The sequence below is a fragment of the Lonchura striata genome, chromosome 5, assembly GCF_046129695.1.
Source record: "Lonchura striata isolate bLonStr1 chromosome 5, bLonStr1.mat, whole genome shotgun sequence".
Taxonomy (NCBI): Eukaryota; Metazoa; Chordata; class Aves; order Passeriformes; family Estrildidae; genus Lonchura; species Lonchura striata.
The window spans coordinates 2,991,342-3,008,728 of NC_134607.1; the positions used below are offsets into that span (position 1 = coordinate 2,991,342).

The 17,387-nt window shown below is 40.7% G+C and overlaps 1 protein-coding gene across 2 annotated transcripts; it reads left to right on the forward strand.

Moving 5' to 3' along the window:
- The first annotated feature begins 756 nt into the window (after nt 1-756).
- On the forward strand, nt 757-17,011 carry LOC110473186 (1-acylglycerol-3-phosphate O-acyltransferase Pnpla3). Of its 2 annotated transcripts, none has more exons than XM_021535504.2 (9): nt 757-1,004; nt 5,441-5,673; nt 6,022-6,087; nt 8,677-8,886; nt 9,942-10,002; nt 11,998-12,216; nt 12,541-12,673; nt 13,854-13,970; nt 14,815-17,011. In XM_021535504.2, the coding sequence occupies exons 1-9, from the start codon at nt 818-820 to the stop codon at nt 15,104-15,106; spliced, it is 1,518 nt and encodes a 505-aa protein (XP_021391179.2). In that variant the 5' UTR covers nt 757-817; the 3' UTR covers nt 15,107-17,011. The 2 variants fall into 2 exon arrangements, with proteins under 2 accessions (XP_021391179.2, XP_021391180.2); XM_021535505.3 differs by lacking the exon at nt 757-1,004 and adding an exon at nt 1,283-1,422.
- Nucleotides 17,012-17,387: the final 376 nt, after the last annotated feature.

A 17,387-nucleotide genomic window follows, 5' to 3' on the forward strand; every position in this document is an offset into this window, starting at 1 on the left:
TCCCGGATCCCTTCCCTTCCTACCTGCGGATCACAGGGATCCATCCGCCCGGCCGGCTCCGGCAGCCCAGCTCACCGACCCGGACCCACTGTGTCCTACTGATCCTGGAGCCCACTGTGTCCCACTGATCCTGGAGCCCACTGTGTCCCACTGATCCCGGACCCACTGTGTCCCACTGATCCCGGACCCACTGTGTCCCACTGATCCCGGACCCACTGTGTCCCACTGATCCCGGACCCACTGTGTTCTACTGATCCCGGACCCACTGTGTCCCACTGATCCCGGACCCACTGTGTCCCACTGATCCTGGACCATCTGTGTCCCACTGATCCTGGATCCACTGTGCCTTACTAATCCCAGACCCACTGTGCCCCACTGATCCCAAACCCCCCTGTGCTGCACTGATCCTGGATCCACTGTTTCCCACTGATCCCGGACCCACTGTGTCCCACTGATCCCAGACCCACTGTGTCCCACTGATCCCAGACCCACTGCCCGAGGCAGGGGTCCGGAGGGTCTGGGGGGACCGAGGGGAGCGAGCGACGCGGGGTCGGGGACGCGCGTCTCTCCCACGGGAGCGCGCCCTGCCAAGGGCGGGGGCGCGGGGGGCGGGGCCTGATTTGCATGTGCCCTCTGGTTGGCTGGGGGCTGCTTGTACCACCGTACGGCGGCACGGGATTGGCTGCGGCGCGGCGGGCGGCGGGGGCGCGGCCGCGTGTAACGTGAGGGGCGGCCGCGCCGAGCGCGCTCAGTCGCCGGGCAGCGGCCGCCGCCACCGGAGCGCCCCGGCCCCAGCGCGCTCGTCCCGCCGGCCACCATGCTGGACCGCGAGGGCGGCTGGAGCGTGTCCTTCGCCGGCTGCGGCTTCCTGGGCGTCTACCACATCGGCGCCGCCACCTGCCTGCAGGAGCGCGCCCCGCACGTCATCCGCGACGCGCGGCACATCTACGGCGCCTCCGCCGGGGCGCTCGCCGGCGCCGTCCTGGTCGGGGGCGGCTCTCTGGGTGAGCGGCGGCGCCGGGGCGGGCAAGGGGCAGGTGCGGCGGGCAGGGCCGGCTCCGAGTTTCTGCTTCCCTTCAGGCCTGAAGCGTGTGCCCGTGGGTGGAATGAAATCCCGGCGCGGTCCGCGGCTCGGGGAGCGCTGTCGGCGGTGCCCGATGCCGTCCGCACGCTTGCGCAGCCGGAGGTCGGAGTTCCGTGCGCGTCCATCCCTGCGGGGCTGCTGTCACCGCCGCTGGCCAAAGTCCGGGATTTACCCGGGACAGCGGGGGGCAGCCGAGCCCTGACACCCTCCGGGGCAGGTCGGCCAGCCCCGTGTGGGCTGTAAACGCTGTTTGCGCTTCCTTGGCAAATAGAGCATCTCCCCGCACCTGAAGTGCCGGTAGCTTTATCTTGCTTCCTCCCAAGCTGCTCCTTTCTGGGGTAAGGCTAAGCGAGTTAAGGTCAGGGCTTAGGTTAGCTTTAACGTGCTTTTCCTCTCTAAGCTGGGCACGGTGAGTGTTGCAAAGGTCGCTTAGGTGTATGGTTAGAAACAGTAGATTGATTAAAATCACTGGTTTGAATTGTCGTTTAAATAATAGAGGTCAGCTTGTGCTGTTTTTCTGACGTTTTATGTTGTTTTTATTACTAAGGATGTTAGTTTGAAACGGAATGTAGTGTGCTTTTCCCCTACTTTTTTTTTTCCTACTGCTCTTTTCCAGCAGTAGGAAAAATACATCTTACTTTTACCTACTTAGGGCTCATGGATATACATTTTTCTAATGAATGAAACTTGATAAAAGTTATCAAAATATCACGGTGCTTAGGATAGCAGCAGGATTGCAGTTAAAAAAAAAAAAAAACCTATACGAAATATCTGAAAATCTGATAATGGTTTTCTTTCTAAAGTAAAGAAATCCACCAAGTAACATCTGTCTAGTTCATGGCTCCACACTGTTTTTGCTAGCAGCACCCTTGACTGGTTTACAGCTAGAGGATTTTGTAAATTCAGATTTCGTCTTAGAAGAGAAAGAAAACTATGAGTACCTCTTTTAAATTTGGAGAGGTTTGTGGGTTTTGCTGTTAAATTTCCGAGGAAAAAAATCCACTGACAAAAACAAACAGAAGTTCTCTTTAAGTACAGGACAGCAATGCTTGTCCCTGCTGCTTTAGACACTGAGCTCTAGCATATAAGCTTAATTTCTTCAAAGCTTTAGCTGTAAACTTGTGCTGCTTAATTTTGCTGTAATGTCTGAGCATGATACACTTGAGTTACTATGAGCCTGCTATCAGCTTTTAAAACATAGTATTTTTCTCCAATAGCCAGTATTTTTAGAACATATCCAGTTTTATGCCTTAAATTATTTGAGAAGGAAGCTGTCAAACACTCTAAAGCCTGGAAAATATATATTGTTTGTTTGGCAGTATGAGTTAATAACAGCTTTTAAATTTAGGTTTGGCACTTTAGGAGTTGTAGATTTCAAACTATTACCTTTCCCAGTTATTACCAATCTCATATGCAGACTGAGATTTTTGATTTTTCTCTAACTAATGGAACATGTGTGTGGTCACTGTCCAAGGTAGCAGATTCCATGGGCAAGTGTATTTCTACTGGGGAAAAAAAAAAAAAACAATCAAAGGCATCATTTGGGAGACAGTTTAGAACCACACACATTCTTAAAGTCTGTGAATTGCTGTAAATTGGCAGAGCTAATAAGGTATTCCCATGCTAATTCTCTGAGTTTCTAGCTGCCGTTTCTGTGAGCTTGTGTGAAAGCAGAGGATGGTAAATAAGCTGTAAAGAAACACTGTTTTACAATGATAATAGGATACCTCTAGTGAGTTTCTATCTTATGCCTCTCTTACTCTGATAGACTTTAATGTGCAGTGTTTGTAGTTCCTGCAGCTGGAGGTGTTAGCAAATCCAATGTTTTTAATCACAATTACATTTTCCTGTGGGTAGACAGAGCCCAGCTCTTCCCAGAGGTGAGAGGAAGGATGAGAGGCAGCAGGCACAAGCTGGAACCTGGTAAATTCACATGAGGTGTAAGGAAAAGACAGTTGTTATGAGACTGATAAAATAATAGAACAGCTTCCCATAGAGGTTGTGGGGTCTCCACACTTGGAGATGTTTGGGGCTTGGCAGGACCCAGGCCTGAGCTGCCCTGTGTGCTGGGGTTGTGGCTAGAATTGAAGAGCATATTTCATTTTTTACAGCCTTTGTTGTAGCTAGTTGTTTCAGATCACCTGCTGGATAGGTGGGGAGTCTGTGGAACTTCAAATGTGGATAAATATTAGCCATAGCCATTAGCCATTAATTAGCCATTATTAGCCATTGAATGGGGAAGAAGAGTGTAGTTTTATAGACTGACAAAGAGGTTTCATTAAATTTGGGGGAGGTTGGGAAGCTTAGCCATGAGTGTTGTTTTGAGGATGAAGTGCACTCCAGGCTATTCCAAACTGGAATGTTAAAGTTGCTCCTTGGATGACCTGGAGATCTGGTATTTTGGTGGTGCTGTGATCATCCATTTCAGTGGGGCACTTCAAGAGAGCAGGTTTAGTGCAGGCTGCAAATATAATGTCAGGCTTTACTCTGTGGGATAAACTTCTCGGGTTTTACTCTGTGAAACAAATGAATCGTTAACAAACAAAAATAGGAATGCAGAACTATAACAAGAAACAGTTCACATTTATTAGGAATATTAATTTCTTTAGCTCTCCTGTGTTTCAAAAATAAAACAGATGGACCAAGACTTGCCTAAAATCCCAGTTTGACTTGAGCTCTAGCCCTCAGTCCCTTTTGGAAAGGTTCTGTTTTGGAATACACCAGTCTAAGAGGTAACTATTTTAGTCCTGTTGGAAAGGAAAAGGAAAAGAAGTTGGACTACTTTGAAGTCTGTTGAACTAATAGCAAAAAGCTTTATAAATTTTCAATGTTTTAAGATCATGTACTCTTAGAACTTCTCCTTTTTTGTTTCTTGATTTGGAGCCCTTCTGGGGTTTAAAATAGGTTACAATAAACAAAATACGTCGGCTTTTTTTTTTTTTTTTTCCTATGAACTACTTTGAGCATAGAAATTCTTGTTTGTGGAGACAACAGGTAACTGCTAAATCAAATTGCATGCATTTGTTTGCTGTTGGTTTGTATTTTAGACAAAGTAAGTGACTTGCTTGGTGCATAAGGTTTCAAAACTGTATTTATTTTGGAAAAGGTAAATATTGTATATGCTCCAATACTGCTCTTCCTGGCCAGAGTTCTGGTAGGTCAGTACCTCAGACTCCTCCAACATGGCTATTTTTAGAAAGTTTAGAAGACTTTGCTAAATAAAAAAAAGGGAGTTGGTAACCAATATCTGGATGCAGGGAAAATTAGAACTGCTGGAACTACCTGATTCTGCTTTTGGAGGTAACCTTGTCACTTGTCAGAATGTGACTTGTGCAATATTTTTATTTGTGTGTAAAATGTGTTTTACTAAGATAAACATATATTTGTCCATGAACGGTGAGCTGTGTCTAAATTGTTTTCTGTCTTCTGGGGTGTGTCAGGCTACTGGTACCAGTGGATTTGTGGCCCAAGATTTCCCTCTGTGAGGATGGAATGAAACAATTGAAGTGGTAAAAACAAAATGTGTCTGATACTTCAGATTTTGTAGAGATGCTCTTTTGGCCATAGGCTCTCAGCTGAGAATGATAAATGTTTAGTTATTGCTATTTGAAGGGGGAATAACATTGTAGAAATGTAATATTTTTGGAAACTTATCTGAGCTCAAAGGCTTAAGTGGAGTTTAAGTTGCTAGTGCAGTGCTCACATATAACCTGATAAATTGAATTATATCTGTTCTAGTAAGTTCTGAAAATATTTTTAGAAGACCTTGTAGTCCATCACTCAGGTTGATGTTACTTTGACTTTCCCCCCCTCTCTCCTCTACCAAACTGACAAGGAATTTCCTCAAAGTATGCCCTGGAGAAATGTGACATTTTAAGTTCAAACAAACCATTGCAGGTGGATGAGCTGCTCTTTCTTCTGTGACTAAATGTTGAAAGTATTTTAGTGTTTTTCAGGAGCAGTCCTGTCTTCTGTAGTGGTTTGAAGTTCCCAAACATCGATTTATTGGAGAAAACGTTATTATGTGTCTGTTAATGTACAAGTGCACCTACCTGGCATTCCTACCAGATCACACTTCATGCTCCCTTTAGTGTGTTTATGTATCGATGAGGAAAAATGGTGCCCTGAAAACTTAAGTTTGGTTCATTTTTTAAAGGGATTTTTTTGTCTCTCAGAAAACTCCTGAACTTCTTAAACATGTTGGACAGTTACTTAAAAAAAACAAACCAAAAAAACCAAAAGCTCTTGTATTTTCATTCTAGCAATAAGAGAGATAATTTGGAGCTCTAGATGTGCTTTATTAGTCCAAGTGTGTGTTGTGTTTCTGCTGTTAAATGCAATGTATTTTCTTTTCAGCTCAGGCTTGTGCAGATGTCCTGGCATTAGCCAAAGAAGCGAGAAAGCGAAATCTGGGCCCTCTTCATCCTTCCTTTAATGTGATCAAGATAATAAGAGATGGGCTGATGAAAAATCTTCCAGAAAACACACACCAGTTGTCATCAGGCAGGCTGTGTATTTCACTAACCAGAGTATCAGATGGCAAGAATACCTTGATATCTAATTTTAACTCTAAAGAAGAAGTTATACAGGTATGGGGTTTTTTTGGCAACTTTTAGAGACTTCTGTAATCCTAGGTCTCTTTAACATTATCTGTTGGGTTTCTGCTTTAAACATTTCAGGTACTGTCACTCTGACAGTGTTTTAAAGAAGAGTTCAAGCTCTTTTACACCAGATTCATAGTTTTCCCAGTCAATGTGTCTGTGAACTGCTTTAGGGCAGAGGTGCAAGGGATCAGTCATAAAAAAGGATAAATGCCTTAAAAGTGTAGTGGATCTAATGAAACTGTAGCCTTAGTGAATAAGAATTTATAAAGATAGATGTTTATATCAGTAATGGAACAGTTAATATTTAATTTTTATGGTCTCATTTTCTTACAGGCTTTAATCTGTAGTTCATTTGTCCCTATTTATTGTGGCCTCATTCCACCATCATTTAGAGGTGTGGTAAGTCTCTATTGTTAAGATATAAAAACAGTTCTAGATATTCCGAAAATATTAAGAATACTTGTGAGGTTTTTTGTTATCCTATTGTAAAGTAATTAACTTCATAATATATTCTAGTACTATAGCTGTAATAACTTTCCAAAAAACCAGAATTACCAAATGTGTGAAAGATATGAGTATTTTAACACACATATTGTCTCTCTGTCCCTCCTCTGTCCCCTAAAATTCATTAATGAAATAAAAAGATACTATAAGATAACAATTATGTAGCCTATGGATAAACATTTATTGGAGGAAGTGATGCATAAATTTACAGGAAGAGTCACATATAATTGGTAAAAAAAAAACCCTTGTAATATCTTTTATTGTATATCTTCATGTTCTGCCTGTAAGGGGATCTGCCTTTCAACTGGATTAAAGATCTGTGTTCAGTTAAGTGCAAATAAAGCTTTTTAATGTCTTCTGGCATTTATATTCAGTGTAAAAAATCTTACTTTTTATAGGTAAAATATCAGTATGTTGGTATACTCTATTGCTTCCCAGGAGCTGCTGGTTACAAAGCCCCTTAATACTTCATGGCTGTACTGAGCTCCCTAAAATCCCCTGTTTAAGAGACAAAACCTGCAGGAAAGTTGGCATGACTTGTTGTAGGTGTTATAATTACAGGTCTGGAAGCAGATCTGCATTTCAAATCAAGGCAGTGACATTGGTGGCTTTTTGTTACTCTGTTCTGTTCACTTGCATTTGCTTTCCCTCCAACTCTGGTGCTCCCTGCACAAGGAGAAGGGAAGAAAGAAAGAAAACTTTAAATGCCTTTGATTTCATGCTGTTCTCAAGGCAATTTGCAAGTATTAAAAGGTCAAGAATAGATGTGAAATATTTTGGTGTTTTTTTTTTTTTTTCCTTCATGCTGAAATTTAAGCAAAAGTGATTAGAACTGCATAGGGATTTTCTTTATCTGTGCCTCAAAAGCTTGTATGTCTCCTTAAACTCTTCCAGATTAAAGGTGTTATGAAAACAGGACGCTGGATTGAATCCAAGGTTTAGGTGGATCCAGGCTAATCTGACTGCTCAGTTCTTGTCACCAGACAACAATGTTATTTTAAAGGGCTTAGTTCAGAGTACAAAAACATACAAGTAACACTTTATTTGGCCATATTTTTAAGAAAGAAAGGAATAATTATATTCTTCTAATCTTTGCAATTATTTTGAGATTATCTTAATGCTTAGGAGGCATTTTTGGATGTGACTTGGTAAGAGTAGCACAGCTGCATATGCTTGGGATGACTCCTATAGGCTTAAGCACAACAAGAATGTCAAAAATGTAAACTTTGGGGCATCTTGCTGTTCACTGCTTGGCATACCTGCCAATATACTGTAAAACAAAGGCTTCAGGATAACATTTAAGAGGTGTCTCTAACTGCCAGTTCAAAAGCTTTTGAGTATTGGGATTTTTTTTTACTCCTTTCAAACACAGCAGTGGTTTTAGATTTAAAGAATGACTTGGAGGAACAGCTGAGTAGATACTCCAAATCATGAAAATCATTTAGATCAGTAGAACTGTGACTCACATATGTACTTCCACCTTTTAATAATTTCACGAGAAGGGTCGTCCTTTGCCAGACCTGTTATATTTTTATTAATGTCACAAAGGACTCGGAGATTTCACTTGTACTTTAGTGATTGCATTACACACCTAAAGTTTGGCAGGAGCTGCATCCAGATGGTATCCTGGGAAGCTGACAGGCCATGAGCTGCCCTCTTGCTAATTCCTAATGTGTTTCTCAGAGTGGTCAGGGCCTGAGTAGCAGGGCAGCTGAAACTGATAATTTGGGTTGCTCTTGCTCAAATCCCTGCTCTGTGATATTTATGTTTGACAAGGACCTACAGTTTAGGTTTGCTGCCCTTTAAGGAAGGAGCAAAATGCAGCCTCTGAGCCAGCAGAGCTGGTGGTGTGGGAACAAAGCAGTTGCCTGTGGCTGCTGTGAGTGAGTGGAGGGGCTGGCTGTAGCCACTGCAGCTGCTGCACTAGACAGTGGTTACCCCAAAACACAGAGCAATTTGGGGCTTGGATATTAAAATGTCTCAGGTAGTGATGCACTAAAACTCCAGAAATGTGAAGTGTGAAGGAGACAAAAGCATAACCTGGAACTTGCACACAAAGCACAGTAGATGTCTGTGATCAGCAGAGTTTCTGAAGCACTGTCCATTTTTACTTGATGTCCAAATCTTTTCTGATGCTTTTCTATCAAATTCTAATTATGAAGAGTACTTTTAAGTTGGAATGGTTTAGTGTCTTGGAACTTGAAGTTTGAAGCGTTGAGCTGCTTTTCTCTGCACGTTGTGTAGGATTATCATCTTTAAAAAACATACAGAAAGATCCTAAATGGAATATGCTTGTGCTGCCTATGGAGCTGTAGGTAGGAATGTTTACTGGTTTTAGAGGACAGATCATGCCACTCAAAATATTTAGCTTGGGAGCACCAGCTTAAGCTAGAGCCTTAAGTGCTGTTTCATTCTTGTGTGGGGGACTCTGCTGGTCAGGCACTGTCAGCCCTTGAGATGTGCTGTTTGTGTTCCTTTTTGTAGCGCTACGTGGACGGAGGCATCAGTGACAACTTGCCTCACTATGGGTGTAAGAACACCATCACAGTGTCCCCTTTTGCTGGGGAATGTGACATCTGTCCCAAGGGCAAGTCAGCCAACTTCCATGAGATGAACGTGACCAACACCAGCATTCAGTTCAGCCTGGGCAACCTTTATCGCTTAACTCAGGCGCTCTTTCCACCTGAACCCAAGGTCAGCCCCTGCCTTCCTTTGCTTCATCTCTCCTCATGAAAGCTTCTGCAGAAAGTTGCAGTGTCTTAGCATTTCATACATTCACACAAACTTCTTTGGTGATGTGTTTGTTTCTATTTTTTCCTGTTTTGTTTATGTCCTCCTTGGTTTTAGCCTCTTTTGGGCTAAAAATGCATGTCCTGCTTCTGACTTTCCGTATTTATTTGGGAATTGTCACAGGATTCTGTCATAAAATCAACACTGGAAAATTGACAACTGTCAGTTTTTAGTCCTTTCATGTTTACCTGCTAAGAAATAAGAGGAAGTTCTAAAGTTTCATGGTTTTGTAAAGGTCTTAATTAATATTTGGCACAGGCAAGTTGCCTTTAAACTTTGCTCATTGCTGTTAACTGCAGATCTGAAGAGGGAAATGCTCTTGAACTGCTGTTGTAAAAATTGGAAAAATAAAACCAGATCCTTTCAACTGGCTTGGGATATAGTACAGCAAAGAAGCAATTTTTATGACTGCTGCAGATATGCTTTAACTGAGGGCTTTTTGACCATTTCAAGACAAATTCTAAATTCTAATTATGCAGGCTTTATTTTTTTTTTTTTTTTACTAGTACCCTTGTGTAGGTGAGCTGGTATTGCATCTGTTATCTTTTCATAGCCAAGATAGGTCTGAGCCTGAGCATCAGAATTGCACAGGTGAATTTTCAAAGCTTTGGGAAGTGAGAAGCACTGGGAGGGAAGGAGGGGAATTAGCACACTCCAAACACCCTGCTTCATTGCTGCTAGCAGCTTCTGAAGAGCTAATTAAGGAAATGAGGAGAGGGAAGTCTTCCAAATTATTTGAATGCCATCATTCTGTGCATCTTCAACAGCTGCAAGATAAGTTAATGCACATGATCACATAGGCATCATCACAATAGCCATATTAACCTGAATTTGCTGTATTCCAGCAATTGCTAAGGTGGCTTTTTTCTTCAAACAGTGGAAGGTGGGTGAAAGTGACTTTTCATTTTGGAAACTGTTGATCTGAAATTGAAACTCCTTTTTAATTTGTATATTTGCAGGTACTCGGAGAGATCTGTGAGCAGGGATATTTGGATGCTCTTAAATTCTTGAAGGAGAATGGTATGTTAAACTTTCAGATAATTATTCATTATATGGTCTTAATCTAAATTTAAAAAACAAAGAAACCCCAGATCAAAACAAACAAAAAGGGTGAGGGGGTTGTGTGTAGCTAAAAAGGGGGTTGGTCTCTGAGAATTTTGGAAGGATCATGATAGTTTCATTCTTGTAGAGAAGCAACATTTATAGTTCACCTGAGGTGAGCTGTGCCACACAAAAACTGAACTTTTGGAGTTTTGTCAAATCTGGGGGAAGTAAATGTTAAATGAAATTTCCAAAGAATTCCAGTTCCAGGCAAATCATATTATTACTTGGCTTTGTCTTAATTGTGCAGGATGGGCATAGTAAGCTACTGCTTCCCAATCCTCTGAAACCTGTATTATCTATTGCCTCCTCGCTGCTGTCATCCATGTGATTTTCTGGTAGTCCAGAAGTGGGAGCTGGCTGACAGCAATAAAAACTCAGACACAGACAAACCCTCTGTGTGAGAAAAGACTTTAGAAGGTGGCAGCTTATAATGGAGCAGTTGTTAACACCCAGATAAGTTTAGGAAGAAGAATTACGAGTTGTGCTACTCTACTCCTAGAATTCTAATAACATGCTTTGTAATGATAAATGTTACTGCTCTGCAAGCTTTGAGACAAGTTGAAAACAGTAACTTGATATTAGGATGAAGTTAACCATGTGTTAAATGTGCCTGGGCCCTGTAGATTTTGGGGTCTGATCACAGGAATGGGAATGGAAATGGGACTTCTGCACCATTACAGAAAGTACCAGCTCAGAATATGAGCTATCTTTGATATACTCTGCTGTTGCCTGGTTACTGAAAATTCAAATTGTCCTGAAACCATTCTTTTCACTGAAGAACCTCACAGTTCTGCTTAAGAGCTTGATTTTCTATAATGTTATTATTATGTATTACTATTATTTAATGAGAAAGTCTTGCTTTATAGCTTTTACCATGTGATTAAAAGCACAAACTTTACAAAGAGCCTCTGGTTTGTGGTTGTCTGTGCTGAGCTTGGTTCTGTTTCTGTCCTGCACCCACAGGTTCCCTGTGCAAGTTCCCATCTGGCACTGATATCTGACATTCCTTGCAGTTCTTCCTCAGTCTCTCTGCCCCATGTCCTCTCTGTATTGCAGTATTGTCCTCCTTTTCACACTGCTAATCCTGTGGTCAGCTTTGTTTTTATTCTGTCACAGGGTTGTTTTTCATCAAACTTAATCAATGATAATTAAAACCCTTCCAAGGTCATTCATTATGCATCACCTTTCTTATTAAGTTATTTCAGCTGTAGGAATTAATTCACCCCCTGTATGCAGGTATAGATTATAGTCAAATTTCATAGTCTTTTTCCATATGTAATTTTTTAATGATTTTCTGGAAACCAAGTGTAAATTATTGTGTTTTTCTCTTTGTATTCATGATCTAGTGCTTGTTTCTAAGGTAGTTATCAGTGCTATTTCTTAATTGGCACCAGTTTTGCAATGCAACCCACGTTTATTTAGATCTGTACTTTGGATATTACTAAAAAAAAAATGTAACCTAGTTTCTTTCCTTTTCAACTCTGTTGTAGTAATGCCTCAAAGTACTCACGTGAGTACTTTGTCATGTCCAATTTCCCGAATATCTGATGTGTTTTAGGTGTTTTCTTTCAAATACATATTAAATCAGCTTTCCTTCTCTCCTTTAATTCCTTTGCTTTCTTTCAAGAAAATAACTTTGGTAAATGGCTGTATATTTCCAGGGCAGTTTTCATTGACTTGACTTTTTCCTTTTGTTTAGAACCTGTTTTAAAGTAAGACCTAAACCTTCAGAAGAGCCATCACTGTGGTTAAATGTTTGTGGGATCCTAAGAGCCAGGTGCATTTGATGTGGGGTAGATGATGGTGTTCCCTCAGGACAGATCTTTGTTCAGAGACACACATCTCAGCTGCTGTACAGGTACTCAGGAGACCTGTGGATCAAACCTAAGTGAAAGCTCTTGACTCTTTCAGGTATTCTGAATGACTCCATTTATCTCCACTTGTCCTTCACAAAAAGAAACCCTCATGAGGCTGCACAAGAATACTTTGAGTATGGGAAGAGAAGAAAATTGACAGAAAACAACAGAATAGAAACTTTGAAAATGACCAGCTTAAATGACCAGCTAAAGCCAAATTCATGGCCTTTGGAGAAGAGCATATTTGAGAGTCTACCTCCCAGACTTCGTAAAGGTTTGTGCTTCAGGCTGTTTTCTCTAACTCTGAATTGCAAACTTTGACTTTTTGTTAATTTTTTTACATTAGTTCTTAGATCCATTGCTTAGTAGTTCTGGAGAATGTGTTTTGTCCCTGTGGCATGAGTCTGTGTTGTCATATTTTAAAATATCATAGAGAAAATTTATGGTAAGAGTGCTCCGAGATGAATTCTTTCATTTTCTAACTGAGCTTTATTCAGTAACAATTCATAGTGTTGATTGGATATTACAAAACACTGAGAAAATGATTGAATCTGCTTTCAGATAGTGTAACATCTTTTCCCTAATAATTATTCTTAAGCACTGCAGGAAGCTTGCAAAGAACAGAATGGATTCTATGCTCAGTTCTCTAAACTCTTCCCCATGCGGGTGATATCCTACCTGCTGCTGCCATACACACTCCCAGTGGAGTCTGCTTACTCGGTTGCTTTACGGTAAGGAGCTTGTAAAGAACTCTTCTAGAATTATCATCATTTTGGAAATGCACTCATTGAGAGCTTATTCAGTGTTGGAGACATTCTGGGGCTCTATAATTCAAGTGGTAACTGTCAAAAGGCCCATTACTTCTACCTAGGTGATGCATCCTAAAGCCTATATAATCCAAAGCTAGGTAAAGAAGCATATTAAGAAGATTCTTAACACAGTCATATTACTAATAGCTACCTTGTAATTGCTCAAATGAAGCACCCTTAGTTGTGCTTTCCAGGAGTACATTCTTCATTACTGTATTGTGCAGAGGTATCTGAACTCTCCTCACATCCTTCTTGTGTTTCTTCTTGAAGTCTGGAGTGAAATCCACTGTTTACTCACCATATCAATTCTCCTACCAGTTTTGTTTATGTTGACTGAAAGTTGTGCTCTCGAAGCAGGGCTTAATTTGCTAAGTTTTAATTCTTGTCAAGGTGAAGTTATGCTCAATGAATGCACCATGAATCCTAAGCTTTGTGCTTGCTTAAGGGAATTCCAGTCCTTGAGCAGCAGATGTCATGACTATCTTTAGAAAATCTTGAAAAATCAGTTCTGGTAATCAAATCATGTAGCACTCCAGTGAAGTATTTTGTTTCTGTGCCACTGAATGTGGCACTTCTGTGCCATTTTTGGTGGATGGGGAAGGGCAGCATGTTTCTCCAGATGTCTCTATGGGGTTTTCCTCCTTGTCCCATTGTAGCTGACTCTTGTTAAGGGGTATCATAAGGAAAAAAGTACGTTTGGTACATTGTTCTTGTTTTGCCTTCTCTTTGTTCTTCCATTGTGCTTTTCCTTTTTTTTTCCTCCCTCTTCCACCTTGCTTTAAACCAAGCAGAAATTCCTACCACACAGGTCTTGCAAGACAGAAATATTTTGCAGGATTCCTGTGCTGGTCACAGGGTGTGGAATGCACACACTGATCAGCCACTCAGACTTGGTGATTTGTGGTGCCCCTTTTCTTAGCTTGTAGAAGAGAGATGAGAGGGCTAGATGGGAATTCAGGGAGGTTGGGAAGAAATGGACAACTTGGTTAGGGAAGTTGGTTTGGGGAGGAAAAAGCTGCTTTGGATATGGGACAGGCTGTGTAAAAATGTAACTCAAATTGCATCTCCTGCTTACAAAAGCTGTGTTTTGGTTTGCCTGCAGGTTGGTGAACTGGTTTCCTGACATGCCTGCTGACGTTCGATGGATGCAGGAGCAGCTTTTTCAGATTGCTGCCACAGTTTATGCCCAGGCTAAAAGCAAGCTGTTCTGTACAACCAGGTAAAGTGCAGTGCTGCTGCATGCAAATAATGCAGTTTTAGAAATTCTCTTTTTGAAACCACTTAAAGCCTTTACTTGAATAACATTAGTTGGCTTTTGAGGCATCTCTCTGAGCAAAATTGTAGCTCTTGGTATATATTTGCTATTTGTCCTATTGTTCTCAGTTACTTGATAGCAGATGTAATCCAGTGTCTTTTCTTCCTTCTTAATGATACTTCTGATTCCTTTCCACAGTAAATTTGGGAATTGCCACCTTCCTGCTTTTACCCTTATTTAGCAGTCTCTCCTATTCTGGTCTTACCAATCCTGAGTCTCTTCATCTGAGACAGGCTTTGGGATAACACAGAATCACAAGTTTGTCCCAGAAATAACTTCTCAGAGGGATTCTTTGCTCATTCCATCATGATTAAACACAAACACCATTTTTCTTGTGGTGAAGCAGCTCAAGCAGTGTTGAAGTGTCTGTGTATAGCAAGTTGAGGTATTTTTGTTTGTAAGACGGGTTGTGGCATGCTTTGTTGGGTTTTTGTTTTTTTTTTTTTTTTTTTTCCCCCAAAAGCACTGCAAGAGAGAAGACAAAACATTTTAAAAAATAGGGTGTTCTTGTATAAAACTTCAGTTTCCTGTTTCTTAAATTAGAAAAGGCTAACCTGGTGATTAAGGTGATGGTTTAGAGCGTAGACAAGATCCGGTTGTTCAGGTTGGTGATAACAAGTTGATTGTAAACTGGAATGCAGAATGGTCTTTGGGAAGGTGAACAACTGTATTTGCTACTTGTAAGCATGATAAAAATGTCCTTGAAGCATGAATAATCTCCTTTTCCTTCATTCTTTTTTTTTAACAGGAAAGACAACTATGGATCACTAAGAAAATGTCAAACTGTCCCATCTACTGTGGAATTTCATTCTTCATACTGCCACCTTAAAATGCCTCACTCTGCTGCCCACATTGAGAGCTGGCTCTGGGAATCTTCATGCTTCATGCACTCAGCTATGAAAAATGCTCCTGCTGACATCCAGGAGCAGGCTGACCTAAAGTCCTATCCTAATTTCCTCCCAAATCCTGATGAGTCTGCGTTGGAAATAGATGTTGACACTTCCTCAGAGACAAGTTTCCAAACTGCTCCAGAGTATTAATAGGGAAGTAGATTCCACAGTTTCCGAAATTGAAATGTGGCAGAGAAAATTAAAACTTAGACAAGGGATCACTTTGTTTGTTGCCAATAAGTCTTGGGGAATTACTTGTTTACAACTTCCTGACAAATCTGCCTTGGGACTTTTATTGTTTTAAGGATTATAAAAACATGGCTGCTATACTAAGTAACAGATTATAGCTCTGTCGAAGCACCAGCTCAATCAACTGTAGTAAGACTTGGGGTTAAACAGTGTCTCTCTGGAAAGAAATATTTTTTAAAATTACTTGCAGAATAAAAATGTAAATTCTGTAAGCAGATTGTTAGACAAACAAGCATAGATAACAGAACATTATTTTAAATGTAAGTCTTAACAATATTATGTGTTAGAATTACTTTGATAGCACTTAAATGAAATTGGGTTTTTACTCCCTTAAGAGGAATACACAAGTGAGTTTCTTAGTAGCCTCCAGTGTCCATTTGCCTTATATTTAAACATACTGTTGTGTTAATGGAAAGTTGTCTGCACAAGGTACTGTAGGAACAGTATTATTCTAGGTTGTTGTATGTACTCTGCAGTTCCTGTTACCTTCCCTCTGTGTCTCTTTCCTTCCTGAAATACTTCAGGTGAAAATGACATGAGAAATGGGGCACCTTCCCCTGAAGTGTAAACAAGTGCAGTTTCAGTGGCTTCAGAAGACATTTGTTTTTGGAATTTAACATAAAGGCTTAATACTTGATCAAGTATTGAAAAGTAGGTAAAATAGTGACTGTGACAAATTAGTAGCAAGCAGTGTGTGGAGAAGGTGTTAAGCTTTACAGAAGATGTAAACAAAAATCCATGTATAGCAAGTGGTGAATGATGTTTAGGTTGTCTCTCTAATTGTTGCCTGATGGTTTTTTATTTGTTCTCCTCCAGTTTCAGAGACTTTTCTTTCCTTCTTTCACTTCCCTGTTGCTAAAGGAAGAAAAAGAAAGGTGTCTCTCCTGTCTCAGGGAGGTAGGATAACCCAAAGGAGGCTTCCCAAGATTGTCAGGTGCAGCAAAAGTGTGAGGCTTGGTGGAAGTATCAATATTCAGGGAGCTCTGTAGAGATCTCAAATAACAGGTAGAAAATTTAGCCAAATCATACCTCTATTGAGAAGTTGGCAGCTTAAAACATTTCCACTAGAAAGGTTCTGAATGATTTAACAAAGACAGTGCCCTAGTGGATGTTAGGATTAATTACTGTTCTCTTGGCTTATCAGGTCTTGTACAATTTTTAAGAAGAAGGAAACAATAATGGCTTTAAAATTGATTTGCACATTTGTTTGGGGGGAGCATATGACCCTGGGAAGATTCTCATTCAAGAAAGGGAATTCTGTGCAACCCAGGGAAGAGCTGCTTGAGGGTCTCTTCTCTAGGGAGAGGGGTTGGATTGTGATGCTCAGGAGCTGGGATATGGGAATGTGAGCTTTGGGAAAAATGTAGCACTTGAATTGGGCCTGCCTTTCAAACAGTCTCTCAGCTGTGATTTCTCTAAACTTGCAGTGCTGCATTTTACAATATTCAAATAGATTTCAGGTTGGGGAGGAAGTGCTGAGCTCTCTCTTTCTGTACTCAACAAGGCTGGTGCTACTTCAACTCTTCTGTTCATTTCTTGGGTGTATATATCATCAGACTTGCAAAAAAAATATTGGAATTGTTACTCTAACTACAATTAAAATATACAATATCTATTTTAAATTGTCTTCCTGCAATAGCTTGCCAGTTTCTTTTAGAATTAAATCAGAAATGCCAAATTTTGCTTCTGGTCTTTGTTGGAATACTTCTATTAACTACGTTTAAATCAACCTTAACCACTTTTTCTGTTGGGCACAGCTCCCATTTTGTCTCCTTTTTTAAAATAAAACCACAATCTCTTCTGTAACCATGGTCTCTGAGCTTTCTTGAGTTCACCCCTGTGTGAGTTAAATCAGAATGTGTTGATGTCATTGATGGTTCTGAGGTGTTTTTTAAGAGTACTACTCTGAAGTTCGAGAGATGCTTATGCACACTGCAGCTGGACCTGAATGCTACCTCAGTTTAAAGTTTTGTGGGTTTTTGTCCTTTTTTGGTTTCAATGGGAGTTTTTGTTTGTCTTCTGCAATCAGTTATTTTATTAATACCTTGTTGCATTTAAACAGAAATAATAGAAAAAGAGATGAAGTTGAGTGTAAAAGGAGATAACAAAGGGTGCATTGTGTCTGAGCTAAAACTAACTTAGCAGATAACTAAATATAAATAAAATAATAACCTATTAAATA

What these genes read in the sequence shown, in the direction of transcription:
- LOC110473186 (XM_021535504.2), top strand. Translation starts at nt 818, where the DNA reads ATGCTGGACCGCGAGGGCGGCTGGAGCGTGTCCTTCGCCGGCTGCGGC. An exon ending in TAAATTCTTGAAGGAGAATG is followed by an intron (nt 10,003 to 11,997) that starts GTATGTTAAACT and finishes TGACTCTTTCAG; the next exon opens with GTATTCTGAATGACTCCATT. An exon ending in GCTTACTCGGTTGCTTTACG is followed by an intron (nt 12,674 to 13,853) that starts GTAAGGAGCTTG and finishes GTTTGCCTGCAG; the next exon opens with GTTGGTGAACTGGTTTCCTG.